The 16,061-nt window shown below is 34.6% G+C and overlaps 1 protein-coding gene and 1 long non-coding RNA gene across 2 annotated transcripts; both read left to right on the forward strand.

The window, feature by feature from the left end:
- Nucleotides 1-1,265: 1,265 nt before the first annotated feature.
- Nucleotides 1,266-4,601, forward strand: LOC140894462 (uncharacterized). Its single transcript, XM_073302967.1, has 2 exons — nt 1,266-1,711; nt 4,433-4,601. Exons 1-2 carry the CDS (start codon nt 1,312-1,314, stop codon nt 4,486-4,488), a joined length of 456 nt encoding a protein of 151 aa, XP_073159068.1. The 5' UTR covers nt 1,266-1,311; the 3' UTR covers nt 4,489-4,601.
- A 4,685-nt stretch (nt 4,602-9,286) lies between these two features.
- Nucleotides 9,287-10,666, forward strand: LOC140867651 (uncharacterized). Its single transcript, XR_012145217.1, has 3 exons — nt 9,287-9,476; nt 9,992-10,103; nt 10,208-10,666. It is a non-coding gene; the product is annotated as an uncharacterized lncRNA (long non-coding RNA).
- The last annotated feature ends 5,395 nt before the right edge of the window (nt 10,667-16,061 follow it).

Consider the following 16,061-nt stretch of genomic DNA (forward strand, 5'->3'; position numbering starts at 1 on the left):
GTGAGCAGAATAATAATGAAGTTAATGTGTTCCCGACTGGCGGCGAGGGCGTATGAGTATCCAGGCGGCTAGTACCCGTGACCATCGCTCAATTATGAATTTTATGTTGAAACTAGAACATTTATTTCCGCATATGTTTTACTATTAGATTTTTAGTATTTATTTTATAAGTTTGCATGGATTTTTTGTCAAGGAAATATTATTTAGGAATTTTATTATGACAATCTTATGGATTATTATTTAGTAATTAATGTTAGGTATTTATTTGCATGCATGTACTTCCGTTATTATTTATGTTTAATGTGTAAATTTATATTAAATTAAGTAAAGTTATTTTTAAGTATTATATATATATGTATGGGCATATATATATATATATATATATATATATATATATTTATATTCATTATTTTATTATCAAAGAGTTTTAAAAAAAAAAAAAAAAAATTTTTTTAGAAGTTCTAGGATGTTTCATTTGGTATCAGAGCCTTGGTCCTTGGAGGGTTACTAGTCTGCTACATGGAGCTCAGAAGCCGCACTGCCAGTCTGTAAGTTTTAAGTGTTTTAAATTATGATTTATGCATGGGACACATGAGTTATGTTTTTATTTATTTATGAAAATGAGAATTTAAAGTTACGACAGTCTTAAAGTCAAAAATATTAGTTATGCATGGCGATTTACGTAAAGAAATATGTGGTGGTACAGAATGCCTCCGAGACCAGTGAACAGACGTGGGGGACCTCCACCTCCACCTCCACAGAATCCTCTTTTCAGCATTGGAGCAGGCCAATGCGAATATGATGGCTGGGATTACTGCTCTGTTGGAGCAGCAGGCGGCACGTCCGAGGCTTTCACACGATGAGGATGTGGCTGAGCGGTTCCAGAAGAAGGGACCCAAGGAGTTTACAGGCACCACTGATCCGCTCATTGCCGAGGGATGGATCCGATCACTAGAGTCTATCTTTGACTACATGGGGATTACAGATGTGGACAGAGTCAAGTGTGCAATTTATATGATGAGAGGGGATGCAGCCTCGTGGTGGGAAGGCGCTGTTAGGGGCGTAAACCTACCTACTTTGACTTGGATAGAGTTCAGACGTATATTCTTTGCCAAGTATTTCACTGAGGATGTGCGCAGCCGCATGATCCGGGAGTTCATGAGTCTCCGTCAGGGGGACAAGTCTGTGGTGGAGTACATTACACAGTTCGAGAGGGGGTGTCGCTTCGTACCCCTTATTGCTGACAGTGCACCGGAGAAATTGAGACAGTTTGTTGATGGGCTTAGGGCGGACATCAAGCATGATGTACGCATGTTGGACGTCACCACTTATGAGGCAGCGGTGAGTAGGGCACTACGATCCGAGGAGGGTAGGAAGGATATCTTGAGGGAGCAACAGAGGAAGAGGCAGCTACAAACATCGTACCATGAGTCGTATCCACAGCAGGATGCAAAGAAGCAGTCTACTGGGCCGTCGAAAGGCCCAAATCCACTGAGACAGCAAGGAGCTATCGTCCCTCGTGCAGAAGCACTACCTCTCTGCCAGAAATGCCAGAAGCCCCATCCAGGACCGTGTATGAAGGGATCAGGCATGTGCTACCATTGCAAGGAACCGGGACACATTATGCTGCATTGTCCCAAGAAGAATGCTGCTGGACGAGTCTTTGTGATGCAGGCAGAGGAAGCAGCACCAGATACTTTGCGCATCACGGGTAATGTTATTTAAATGCATTAAATTTGTCGTATTTGGATTGCTCGATTCGGAACTACACGAGGAAACTTGTTCTTGCTTAGAGTTCGTTTCAATTTCGAGGACGAAATTCCATTTAAGGGGGAGAGAATTGTAACGCCCAGAAATTCGGCACGTAAATCCGCATGCATAACTAGGGGATTTAATAATTTTAAAATAATGTGAAAATGTGTTAAATTAATTTTATATGTTATTATGTGAATTATATGATTTATTAGCATGTTTTAAATGTTTGTTCGGCATTTAAATAGGTATGATGTGATTTATGAATTTATTTGAGAAAGTTTACTTTTTGATCGCGTAGGCGGGACCGTGGACGGACGAGATGCCAAAATATTTAGCCAAAAATATTTTATGAGTTTTTTTAGCCTTAAAATATTATTTTAAAGTATTGTGTCAAGAGAATTTTAGTATTTAATTATATATTAATTTAAGAATTTGTTTTTGGCCAAAATAAGTCATTTTATTGACTTTTATTAATATTTAAAAATTCCCAAAATTATTATTTCGGGATTTAAGTTAAAAATCAGATTTAATTATCTGGTATTTAAGAGTTTTAACTTTATTTTATTGTATTCAATAATATCTTAATATCTTAACCATGTTTTATTAAAGATTTAACCTAATCCTACCCCTTTAAAAAAATAAAACCTACGGTAATTCACCTAGCCGCCTCCTCCACCTCTTCTCTTCCCCATCCCCACGCTCCTCATCAGATTTCTAGACCACCATAACCAACCTTTGGAGTTTTATCAAGTTTTGTTCGTCGTTCGTCGTCCGGTAACCGAATACGCGTCGGTATCAACACTTTGATCAAATATTCATCAAGGCACGTTTGATTTCCATTCTTTAACACCATTTAAATCATATTACAAATATTTTATGCTTACAAGATCTGTTATTGCATGTGTTTTGATCTAGAAAATAAAATATTAAAGTTCATGCATGTTCCTCACGTTTTTGCACTTCATGGCTCGGTTTTGCACTATTTCTGGACATGTCTTGGGTTCGAACTGCTGGCTGCTCATTCAGGGGTCTAAGGGGGTTCCTAAGGGTCGGTTTTGGCTAGGTGGTTCACGGCTGGAAGGGCTGGAACCAAGGGAAAAGGGGCTGGGACAGCAGCTAGGCGTGCAGAATTTTCTGTCGGGTTTAGGGCCTTTGGCCGAGCCATGCATGGGCTTGGCTCGAGTCAGGCCTGGTCAGGGGGATACACTTGGACCCTGGGGTGGTCCAGGTGTCGGACCTCCGGCCGTTGGTGGCCGGAGCTGGTCGGAACATGCAATGTATCATGGGCTGTCCAGAAAAGGAGCCTGCGCAGCTTGCATGGAGTTTAGGGGCCTTGGCCGAGCCATGTAAGGCTTGGCTCGAGCCAGGCCCTAGGCTGGGGTTGCACCTGGATCCTGGGGTGGTCCAGGCGCCGGAGCTCCGGCCAGGGGTGGCCGGAGTTGGGCTGTAGCAAAGGGGATAAGGGTCATGGCCGTGAGGTATGGTGAAGGGGAAAGGTACTGTTTTCCTTCCTTGGGTTTCATGGGCCGGGCTCGTTTTGGGTTCGGGTCGGGTCTAAATTGATGGGTCAAATAATTTTAGTCCGGGTCTAGATTTTTATTATTTGGGCTCGGGTGTTTTTATTTTAATTAAATGAGAGATTAATTAACAATTAATGGGTTTGGTCTTGATTAATTAATTAATTGGACTAGTTTAATGGGATTAAATAAATTATGTAAGTGAGCCCTCTAATTTGTCATGGGCCGTGTGATCCATGAGAATTATTGGGCCAAGTGTAGTCGGGTTTAATAATTTTATCGGTCTAGTTTATAATTAATGGTTAAATAATACTTTTATTAATTAAATGTTAAGTTAATTAGTTAATGGGCTTAAAGTATATTTTAAGTGAGCCCATTAGTTTCTCTTGGGCTTGAGGGCCCAAGAAGCTTAATGGGCCAGGTCAGGTTGGGCTTTTGGGTTTTTGGGCCAGTCTAAGAATTTTGGAGTTTAAGTCTAGCGGTCAGCAGCTCGAACAAGTCCTTGGAAAAATAAATGTTCGTAAATATATATTTAATTCATGCATGCATTTTTATTAGATATATAAGTATTATTTTTAAGAAAATAAATTAAATATATATTTACGGACAAATTTTCATGAAATAAAGAAATATTGAAAATTTTAAGTTCATGCATCATTAAGAATTTTCATGATAAGTTTAAGAGCATGTTATGAAAAATATTTTTATGGAAGTTGAAGTGAAGGTGGAAAGTGATGTGGTTGGAGGCCGGGATACCTGGGCCCGGTGACCTTCCTAATGATGTGTAAGTATGATGAGCTTATGGATCCAGCTGAGAGGGCTGGTGAAGTAGCAGCACAGAGGTGGAAATCCCACCGCCGCGTACGTTGGTTTATAGATTGATCAATCGCTCAGTATGATGCCACCGACATGGATACGACCTGTTGAGAACTAAGAAAATTTGATAAGTTAATTTATGATATTTATGATGATACATGTTATAGCATGATGATTAAATAGTATGATTTTATTTCATGTTTATATTCATAATATTTTAAGAGCATGCACGTATAATTAATATTCACGTATTTTATATGATGTGTGCTTGTGTGTGGTTTCATTTTGTTATATAAGGATAGAACGTGCTGAGCCTCTAGGTTCACTAGATTTAAATGGTGCAGGTGAGCAGAATAATAATGAAGTTAATGTGTTCCCGACTGGCGGCGAGGGCGTATGAGTATCCAGGCGGCTAGTACCCGTGACCATCGCTCAATTATGAATTTTATGTTGAAACTAGAACATTTATTTCCGCATATGTTTTACTATTAGATTTTTAGTATTTATTTTATAAGTTTGCATGGATTTTTTGTCAAGGAAATATTATTTAGGAATTTTATTATGACAATCTTATGGATTATTATTTAGTAATTAATGTTAGGTATTTATTTGCATGCATGTACTTCCGTTATTATTTATGTTTAATGTGTAAATTTATATTAAATTAAGTAAAGTTATTTTTAAGTATTATATATATATGTATGGGCATATATATATATATATATATATATTTATATTCATTATTTTATTATCAGAGAGTTTTAAAAAAAAAAAAAAAAATTTTTTTAGAAGTTCTAGGATGTTTCACTAATAATCTCCCATTCTTGATTAAAAAAAATCATGAATATTTGGTCATAATTTTCGAATTGACATGCTAAAGTATTAGAAGATTTGAAAACCATAACCTTTCAATTGATCGGTTTGTCAAATCATTTCTATAATTGGAAAAGTAAAAATAATAATATCCAAATGATGTTGATCTATAACTAAAAATATTTCAACAATCAATTCTTAAAATCCGTATATCCTAGCTCCCAAATAATTTTGTATAAATTCTAAATCTTAACTTAAATATTTCTATTGGCCTAGTACTTAAATTAATCCAAAAACTAAGTACACATAAATCTAAAATAACCATTCTCAAATTTCCTACCAACCTTAAAAATAATACTAGTTCCCAAGTGGTTCTTCTCCATTCTCAATCTTACTTACTAGTCCCAAAGTAATTCTAAATCATATTTCCAAATTAACCATTTAATATAACACTACTTCTCAAATGATTATTTTCATTCTCAATCTTACATACTTGTTCCCAAGTGAATCATTCTGGTTATATATCTTAGATACTAATTCCCAAGTAAATCATTCTCATTCTAAATATTAATTTCCCATCAAGATTATGAACCTGGTTTTGGCTCTTCTTCATGTGCGTTCTTTGCGCTAACTGGTGTTGATATGTAGCTAAATTGATTTGAGTACTTGCACGTCCCATAACTCGTTCAAGGACAAAAGTGAAGTTCATTCTAGAATAAGATTACTCTTAACAAATCTATTCTATCAGCCAACTATTTTGTCTTATCAGATTCTTTCTCTCCCAACTGGTCTATTGTCCCAGCTGGTCTATCTGAACTAGGGCTGCTTCACAACTGAAATTTATTTATTTTTTTCAGCAAGAAGCTCTTCCCATCCGGATTATGGAACCTGGCGGCTTTGATACCACTAAAATGTCACGCCCCGAAAATGGGCCTAGTTGACATCGGCGTTGTTTAACAATTTAACATTGAAACAACAAGCCTCGTAGTATAAATCTTGCCAAAAACTAGTCTATTTCATAAACTATAACTGTTTTTACATAGAAAAACACAAGTGCGACAATGCGGAAGTGAAACTGAAATTTAAAGTAAAAAATATTTCTTCAACTTGAACTGATCCGTCATCACCAACCCCAGAACATATTCTGTTCTTCGTCATCTAACTCATCTTCATTCTTATCTGGGGAGGGAGAGTAAAGGGGTGAGTGTTTTGAGAAACACTCAGCAAGTGGGGGCCAATCGTACACACAAATTTCGAATATATATATACATGATACGAATTCAAAAGAAGACATGTTCCAGAACATGTCGCAACAGGAGTCAAGAAATGAGACAAACAGAATTCGAAACAAAGCATCAAGACAAATCATATCTAAAGCATAACTTAGACATAGCACTGTTATTCATCTCGTTAATCCTTGTCTACTGATCAGTCCCTAATTGTTACTCCTCTAAGGGGACGAGACCTTAAACGGTTATTATAACCCACCGCATCAGGGCCTTATCATATCATGTTTTCGGAATTTCCATATCATTTCTTAATTTAAATCCTAAGAGTGCATTTCAAGATCTCATTGCATAAAAGAGGAATCGTACAGAGCGAAACATGAAACAAAATCAAAGGACATGAAACGAGGAATGTACGATCGAGTTTTTAAAACAGGAACATCATTCTTTTAAAAATATATTTATTCATATCTTATCATAATGACCATGGGCTTTTACTGGTTTTGGGCTCCCTCTGGGGCCTTTTCCCACGCATGGGCTCCCTCTGAGGCCTTTTCCCTCACAGGCTTTTTCCAATGCGCCATTATTCAAACCAGAATCATCACAAACGAACATATCACATGGGTATCAATTGGAACGAAAAGAACAGAATGGATCTGAACAAAGGCTTAGCAAAGGAATGCATAACGAATCATAAGGTACTTCAAAATGAAGCATAACAAAGGATTCATGTGGAACGAAACATATACGGAATCAAAGGACATAAAACAAACAGTGTACGATCAAGACTTGAAATGGATACTTGGTGATTTCAAACAAGAATAAGCCCAAACAAAAATTTCGATGGTTTCTTAGAATAATGCTTAGAGAATCAAAATTAACAAAAAGAGTCCAATAGAAACAAGACTCAATGATTTTCATCGAATTGAAACAAAGATGGCTTAAAGAAACAAAAACCCACTTACCTGATTCCCACAAAAATTGAAGTATATTGGATCTTTGATCAGAACTCTAACTCGAAATTGGATGACACCTCGATCAGGACTTTCAACAGCACTCTTGCTCGACTACTTTCTTTGAACACAAGCTACTCCAGATTCGAAAATTAGGCAGAGTCTTGACCACTATAGATACTAAATTTTGTGAGATATGGAGAGAGCAAAGCTTGGGTTTGGTGTATCTAATTCCTTCAACCTTGAGCTCTATTTATAGGTGAGGTTTAGTAGAAGGTGAAAGGACACTCTTAATGGTCATAAAAGTCCTTAATCATGTCCATAATGATAATTGATGATGGGAGTTTCATGGTTTGTCCTTTGGTTTTCCAACTTCTTGAGTTAATGCCAACATTAATTGAGACTAGCCGTCGAGGCACACGCGTTGCGTGTGTATACCGAATAAGATTTAATATTATGATTGTTTCATATTAAATGCAATATGGCAAAAAAAAAATCAAAATCAAGTTAATCCAACTGATATACGATTCAATGAAAATTTTGATAATACATGATTCAGAAATAAAATTGAAGGAAAAAAATTTTGATCGAATCATAACCCAAATGTGGGGAAGACAACAATGGGAGAAGGAAAATCAATTTCTATATATTTTTTAAAATTGAAAATTGTGAGATAATATAAGAAAATTATTTAAAAAATTTTGGATAAAAAACTGTAATATTTTGACTGCCCTTCTCAATTTCCTCGTCAATCGCTTACGAAAACATCCTCTTGAAAATGCACAACCGTAAATGTCATAATTGCCTTCATCATTTAGTCTTTTCAAAATTCTCAATTGCATGACCTTTTTTTTTTTTTTTTTAGATTTCCTGCAACAATAAATATCAAGCTTGAGAACTTGGGTTCAATTACACTACTTCATCAAAGAATGTCACACGTTTAATTAAGATCACTTACTCTCGTCACCAAAAAGAGCGTGTTTTAATGATTTCATATATTAGTTGAGATCTTTTTGTTGTATAGATTCGAGTATATATATATGTGCTGAGATATGAGAGAAAAACAACTAAAATATGAGAATAACGAATTAAAAAATTAAATACCAGCAAAACACAATTTAAATCAACAAAAATTCTTATCATAACTAATAATAAGGTTCAACGACAGTTCCCCAATCCTGAAATATAAAAAGCATCATATCAAAAACATAGAAAAGGAAAATGCTCACAATGATGATTTGTAAATGGTTTACGGACTCATACGAAACCCATGAACAACTTAGATAACAAATAGATTGTATTCAACCTGTATTGACATCCTGATTTGAAAATTTAGAAACTAATTAAGATTCTCATATTCCACGATTTGCATAGCAATCGTAGATGAGTTAAGTCACGTGAGTTTTTATGCTAATTGATATTTTGACTTGTACTGTATCGGTCAGCATTCATGTTTCTATCTATATAGTTTGTTTTACATTTTATGAAATTTAACAGTAGTCTTGAATTGGGTATCTTATATGCAATATAGAAATGTATTTGTTCCACAAAAGCATTGGAATGACATTCGATAATCTTAACCTTCAGAATATATCTTTGCATTCCATACGTTTTATTCTCAAAATAAAGTTTAAGAAATATTTTAGCTGACTAATGATAATAGCGGCTCAAATCAAAGAGAGAATAGAGTTCACACATTGTGTGTTTTAAGCACTGCAGTTGTTGCCCAAACTTTAGATTCTCCTCTATTGAAGTTGTAAACACTACAAGAAAAATTGAGATTAACGACAGAGTATAAAATGTTTGTCGCAATTTAATGACAGAAATTAAAATTATGTCATTAATATTAATTTGTGACAAAAGCTTATTTTCAGTCACTAACTAACGACAGATTTCACAATTGCGTCGTTATGTAATGACAAAGGCATAATTTATGTCGTTGTTTTAAGACAAATTGTAAATTTGTCGGAAAAAATAAATAATTAACTTAATTTAATGACGGAATAATATTTTGTCGTTAAATAACGACAGAATAGAATAATCTGTCGGTAATTAACGACCGCATAAATTAAATGTTGTCGTAATTCAGTGACAGAATGTTGTTTCTGTCGTTACTTACGACATAAAATAAAATTCCGTCGTAAAGTTCATGTACTTTTAACCCTAACTCCATTTCAGTACCCCGTATTCCCACCCACTTCTCTTCTCAAGTTCCGTTTCATCGCGTCTCGTCGAAGCCATTGTTGCTGCTCATCCCTCTTCGCACCGTCGTTGCTTTCCACTTTCCCCCGTATTTTCCGTGGTGTTGGCGTTTCTCTCTCTTTTTGCCCTAATCTAATTTTCAAATTTTAAATGGAAAATCTGCGCCAACGGCGAAACATCGATGCTTTTGAAAGGTAATTCTCCGTAGTTTTTGGTTGATTTCTTGTCGATTTCTATAGTTTCTGGTTGTGGGTAGATATCGTTGAGCTGAGAGACAAATATTTGAACCATAGCCCATTCTGTCCGTTCGCATCCAGCCACAACCAGCCCTTCTCCGACGAGTTCTGCCACTAAGCCCACACCCTTGTCTTATGTTTCCAGCTTATTTTAGCTTCTTCATTCTTTAGCAGTTTGATATCGATTCCAGCCTGTTTTTCATCAAGTTGCAGGCTTCCAGGAATTTAATGACTTGAGTGTGGGTTTATACATTAAAATGTTGTTGTTTGTGCTGAAAATTTTCTTTATTCATTGCACTATTGATCTTTATGTGCATATGTTGGTTGTATGAACTCTTGACATCTCGGCCGTTTTTATTTTTATCTCACTATTATTGAACAATAGTTTATCAAGTTACAGTCCTGTTTCACATCAGATAAATTTGGAGCTTGGCTTTAGGTAACCACTATTGATTCCATAAGTAATTGAGTAGGTCATGCTTGCTGGTCTGGAAGCCTTGGAAAATGATAATGCTGGATTGGAGAGTGTACAAGTTGATGATGATGATGATGATGATGAAGCAACTCTCGGCGATGATGACCAAGGTTACTTACTTACTTTGTGATTAATTTTCATGGTTTTAAAATTAAAATTAAAACTATAACTAACAGAAACTGAATAATTTATTGACACATGCTATTGGATGCAGTTGGAGCAAGTCCCTCTAGGAAAAGGGAAACAATAAGGTTACATTTGGCTTTCTTTATCAGTTATCTTGTCTTTCTTCTCATGGCATGGTAATAATTTTAAGTCATTTATCCTTCATAATATTCTCTTGCAATCGTATATTTTAGCTCTACATACTGAAATTTTTTGGGTGGGGAATGGGAATTTTTTTGTATATCCACATTATTGTTTTAACAGATAATTTCATGTGTTCTAGTGTGTAGCACATCAGATGAAGCAAAACAAAACACGAAACACAAAACAGAAAACTTTACAAAGAGAAAGCAGCTAGAAAAGAGGTCCATAAAATATTACATAATCTTCCTTATGTTTTTGTATTAGTTAGATTGATGTTTTTGTTTGTATTCTTGATAATGATGTTAATATTTGTGTTATTTGTTTGTGGTGTAATGATTCTAAAATGGTTTGAATTGATGTTGAATTTGTTGGTGCTATTCTATATAATTTGATGGTATATCTCAATTTAGATTGAGAGGCAGGGGTGGTATTGGGTTACTTTAACGACAGAAATGAATTTTCTGTCCTTATTTTAAGGACAGAATTTTGTAATCCGTCAATAATCCAATGACAGAACTTCTTATTCTGTCGTAGTTTTCAGCGACAAATGTTATTTTCTGTCACTAAATTAACGACACATTTACGAAATCTGTCGTTAAATTAAGGACAGAATTACATATTTTGTCGTTAAAAGTTTGTGACAGAAATTGAACTTCTGTCACTAGTTTGCGACACAGCAAATTTTCTGTCGGTAAATTCATCCGCGACAAAGGTTTCTTTGACGGGACATTTTTTGTCGTTATTCCGTCGCTAACTGTAATTAACGACAGAATAGCGACAGATTTGTCTGTCGTTAAATGCATATTTTTTTGTAGTGAAATATGCCTACTTTGAATCAAAGTTGCCCCTTTCCCTTTGCATGTAAATATTCATCTTAAAAAAAAAAAAAAAAAAGTTCATTCACTGCATTGAGCAAGCCATAATTATACACAAAAATGCATGACATTTAAAAAATCTTGTAAAAGAATCATTCCTAAGTTAATTCTAATCTTGAATTATACTAAGGTACTGCATAGCATGAGTGAAAGGGATAAGGGGGGAAACTCACATAATTTCATTGTAACCACGCAGATCCCTTCTCCTTAGTTTGCTCAAACCTGCAGGTATGTACATTTAGAAAGAGATCAGTTTGTAATTGTACCTAAATCATAGAAGAATAAATAAAAAAAAAAACAAATTGAAAGTCATATACTCCTCAAACACAGAGTAATCTCATTTGCATGCTATGAAAAAACCTCAAGTTCAACTTACCTATTTTCTTATGCAAACAAAGAATATACATCAATATAAAGTAGCAAACACTGCTTAAATACCAATATATAAAGATTTTTTCACACTAAATACTGACGATTATTTTTTTCTCTAAAAGACGTATTCATTATTTTTTAAAAAAAATTTTTGTATGATGCAATCAGTCTTTGAAAGGAAAGGATAATCAATAAGAATATGTGGATAAAAATAAATTAAACATTCTTAGTTTTGTTTCTTAACCACTGTCATTGTTGCTTAACCCTTTAGATTTACCTATCTTTAAGTTGTAAACATGTATACTCTTGAATATAACAGTTGTACTTTCTCTTGTATGCAAATTCATCTTAAAAAAACAAATAAGTTTATTAAGTACAAAGTGCAAGCCATTTTATACAAAAAAAAAAAAAAAAAGGGATGACATATAGAAAATCTTGACTATTCCTAAATTTGAAAAATAAAATTTAATGCAAGTTCTGGACCCTAGTTACTTGAATTTTGTTAAACGTCAAATAATTAAGGCACAATTATATTCTATTCTTCTTCAAAGAGAATAAAAAATTGAATATTTACCATTATCCTAATGCAACAGATGAGGTGAAATCTCAAAAAAAAGGGAAAATTGCTTTTTTGGTCCTGTATGTTTGTCACTTTGCGATTTTGGTCCTTTATATTTTCAGATTGCAGTTTTAGTCCGCTATCTTTATTTTTTTGGCAATTTTAGTCCTTTTTTCGATGTGGCGCTGACGTGGCACCAATTCAATGCTGATGTGGAGCTGACGTGTACAGTGCCACGTCAGCATTTTCGAAGAAAAAGGACCGAAATTGCCAAAAATCGAAACATACAGGACTAAAACTGAAATGTGAAAACATAAAGGACCAAAATTGCAAAGTGACAAACATACAGGACTAAATTTGCAATTTTCCCCAAAAAAAATAATCGATGAAACACAATAAATACAATCAATTTTTTTCAGCATACCGAAAAACTCCAACCAATAATCTCAATAAATCCAACCATTTTTTTTCAAATCTCATTATTTCCAATTAATTTGATGCCAGAGAGATCTTTCTGATCTTTTCTGTTCGTTTATAACAATTTTATTTCATTATTGGTTTTAAGGAATATAATTTATATTGTTGGGATGTGGAAACAAATATTGAACAACACCATATTCTAAGGTTTTTACCTGCATTTAATAAAACATAAAATTTTTTATCACAACAATTGCCCAGTATTTCACGAAATCAACATCAATCTGACAGGAGGTATACACTAAAAATAGGTATGGATACAATATGTAAAGAAATTTATACAAAATTTATATGTATACATTTTATCAAACATGTTGTAGGCATAATAATTCACCTACCATAAACATTGCTAAAATCACAAAATCACAGTAAACAGGAGAAAAATTGAGTATGTTTTGCAATTATCGTGGTAGGAAATTGAAAATCAGAAAACTAAAAATTTAAACACACCTCTTGCAATTGCAAAATGTTGTGAACGATCAGTCATAAATCTGGCATGAACAGTTCAAATAAACCTAGTAGTTTCTCCAATATTTGAATTGAAGATAATAAACCACTGGGAGAAAATGTAGGAGAAACGTGGGAAACTTAGTTATCTGTTTGAGAGAAAGCGATGGGTACTCCAGACAGGAAAAAAATAGTGAATTGAAGCCTTTTTTTAAAAAAAGAAAGAAAAAAAAAATCAACCATATACACAACCGACAATTGAGAAGGGAAAAGGTGAATTGAAAAGGAAAAGAAAAACGTGGGAGGGTAAGGGGCAATTTTGGGTAATTGGAAAACAGACCATGACACCAACAGTTTTTATGAGGTTCTTAGACTTAATAAATAGTAAGAGATACTAGTAATCCGTTAATATAACCTGTTTTTATTTAACGAAAAAAAACTGTAAAATAAAAAAATGTAAAAAATATAGCGTTTTTGTAAACAGATAGTCACCAAAAGATTGAGACATTTTCGTAAAAGAAAAACACAAAATGACACAAAATCAGGATCGACAGCGTTTTTTAGATATTAAATAAAAATAAAAATAAAACAATCCAACAAACAAATAGACAGATCATACGTTTACTGAGTGTTTGAGATTGCTTCTATGACCCTAAAAACAGTCTCAAACATTATCTTAGTCTATTTTGCAGCTTAAACCGAGCTTGACATTCTCAGTGTGAACTCTAGATCAAGCAACTTATTATCCTGGGGTTCAACTCCATATAGCTCCATCACATCCCCTCCTCCGGTCGGCACGTGACCATCCTTTGGAGAGGATGACCATGAAATTCTGAAGGTACTCAAGGGTTTAATCAATTAGATTACGTACATGGAACAACAATGAAAATTTATAAAATCATCACAGAGAAAAAAAAAATCAGGCCAGATGATGGACCAGCAGAAAAGGCCCATATATTTGCTCAAAGGCCCATGTAGAACAAATATCCATGCATTGACAGATTTGGAGATTATTTATATGAACACAAAAACTATTCCCGTCTCACGATCGAGCTAAATTTGTGAAATGTATCTCTAACCTAATCGAACTCATAAAAAAATTACTTTTATATTAAAAGTATTATTTTCGATGCCGTGAAACCGTCTCAAAAAAATAACTACTCTTACATTAAATATGACAATTGTGTGATGCGATTTTTGCTTTAATGTTCTGTTGAAGCCGCCGCCTCTTCTCTCTGAGAGGTTTATGACATTGTAATACCATGCATGTTAATTTGGGTAATGAGATCATATACACTTAAGCACCACTTGGTGTGAAGGATAACACATTGATGGATTAAACATCCTTGTTATGTACAATATTTGACTCAAGTTCTTCTAAGGATTGGTTTCATGCACCATTATGATCTAGTCCAAGTATATTGATTTAAAAATCCTTATACTATTCATCCATCATCATCCAATTCATGAACCAAGTGGTGCCTTAAGGTAGTATCAGAATTTATCTAACGATGCATGGTGCATGAGTTCAGTGCATGGAGAAGATGGGAATGCACTCACCTCTGATCACCATCTATACTAATATCATCAGCCTTTTCATCTTCAAACCCTTTATGATTTGCTAACTTTGATCCAGTATTTGTGGACCCATGAGCTGCAACAACATAGGGAGCCAATATCAGGACTAGTTAATATATATATATATATATATATATATATATATATAATTATGAGTCAGCCTGTGCATGCATGTGAAATTCCGAACAATCATGGTTGGGTTTGAAGTTTTGGGAGCATATCTGATGGAAGATTTTGTCGCCATTAAATCATAAATGCGAGACACAAACAAAGAGAATAATGGAAAGTGGGAAGGGATGGGGCCTTTTTGTGAAGAAAGAATATCTTAATATTCTAACGTGTAATTACCTGCTCCTTTGTCACTGGTCTTCACAGTTCTATACATCTGCATGTAAATTTTGCACACGAGAAAAAATGGAGTAAGAAAAATGTTTGAAGGTAAGATGTCATTTTGTCCTAATACCTTTATTCTCATAGCCCACAAGTAGTACGAAAGAGACGAGAGAAAAGGAAATGAAAATGAAATGGAATTAATTAAGAAGATGCATGAAAGTCATGGTTTAATTTTCAATGAGTAAATTGATTGAAGTCAGAAGCTGATCATATATCCCACGTACCCACCTGCAAGTGGCTCTTCACGTGAGCTAGTGTTAGATCTTTCACATTCATCAACTCTAGTACAGACTTGGGTGTTGCACCTGTAATAATATTATAATTTTCGTACAAAACAATTATATATTGTAATTAGATTCGTTGATGACAAAATGCAACGTCCCAAAGAATACCGATCGAAAACCCTTTTAATTATCTATCAGTTGTAATCAAGAAGCTGCATGCATGGCGATCGATCGAGCTAGGTTAACTTTTGAAATACATAACATAAGCAGTATTAATTAATGTTTGACGTACGTACTTTCATGGCCACCAAGAAGTTGAACTGCTTGAACAAAATGAGAGTGGAGAGCAGAATTCCATCTCATTCTCGGAGCTCTAACAGTACTTGATCTCTTATGATCAATCCTATTGATCACCATTAATCTTGAAGTTCTCTTAAACTCCCCTCCGCCATGTGTTTGATGAAAAGTACTTCTTGGTATTCTCATATTTGAGATATGATTCAACCCAAGCATTTCATGACATCCCCAACTCAAAGTTGGATCACCGGATGCAACATGATAATTAAAAGTACTGATCTTTTGGGCACAGGAAACCCCATTTTCTTGGCTCAGATCGATTCCACCACTGCTGCAGGCTGAATCCGCCATATCATGAGTTTTGCAATGTTGCCCTATTTCTATCAACTTGCAGCTGTTTGATAGTGAAGGAGTACTGTTGATCTGAAAAGAAAGATCAAGTGTAGTGGAACAAAAGCAATCTCCTTTTCTCATTATCACTATTGGTTTAAGCTAAAAGAAAAACATTTTTTGACCATCACGAAAAAACTCATCAGT

The sequence above is a fragment of the Henckelia pumila genome, chromosome 4 (genome assembly GCF_033568475.1).
Source record: "Henckelia pumila isolate YLH828 chromosome 4, ASM3356847v2, whole genome shotgun sequence".
Classification (NCBI taxonomy): domain Eukaryota; kingdom Viridiplantae; phylum Streptophyta; class Magnoliopsida; order Lamiales; family Gesneriaceae; genus Henckelia; species Henckelia pumila.

What these genes read in the sequence shown, in the direction of transcription:
- LOC140894462 (XM_073302967.1), top strand. Translation starts at nt 1,312, where the DNA reads ATGTTGGACGTCACCACTTATGAGGCAGCGGTGAGTAGGGCACTACGA. An exon ending in AGATACTTTGCGCATCACGG is followed by an intron (nt 1,712 to 4,432) that starts GTAATGTTATTT and finishes TAAATGGTGCAG; the next exon opens with GTGAGCAGAATAATAATGAA.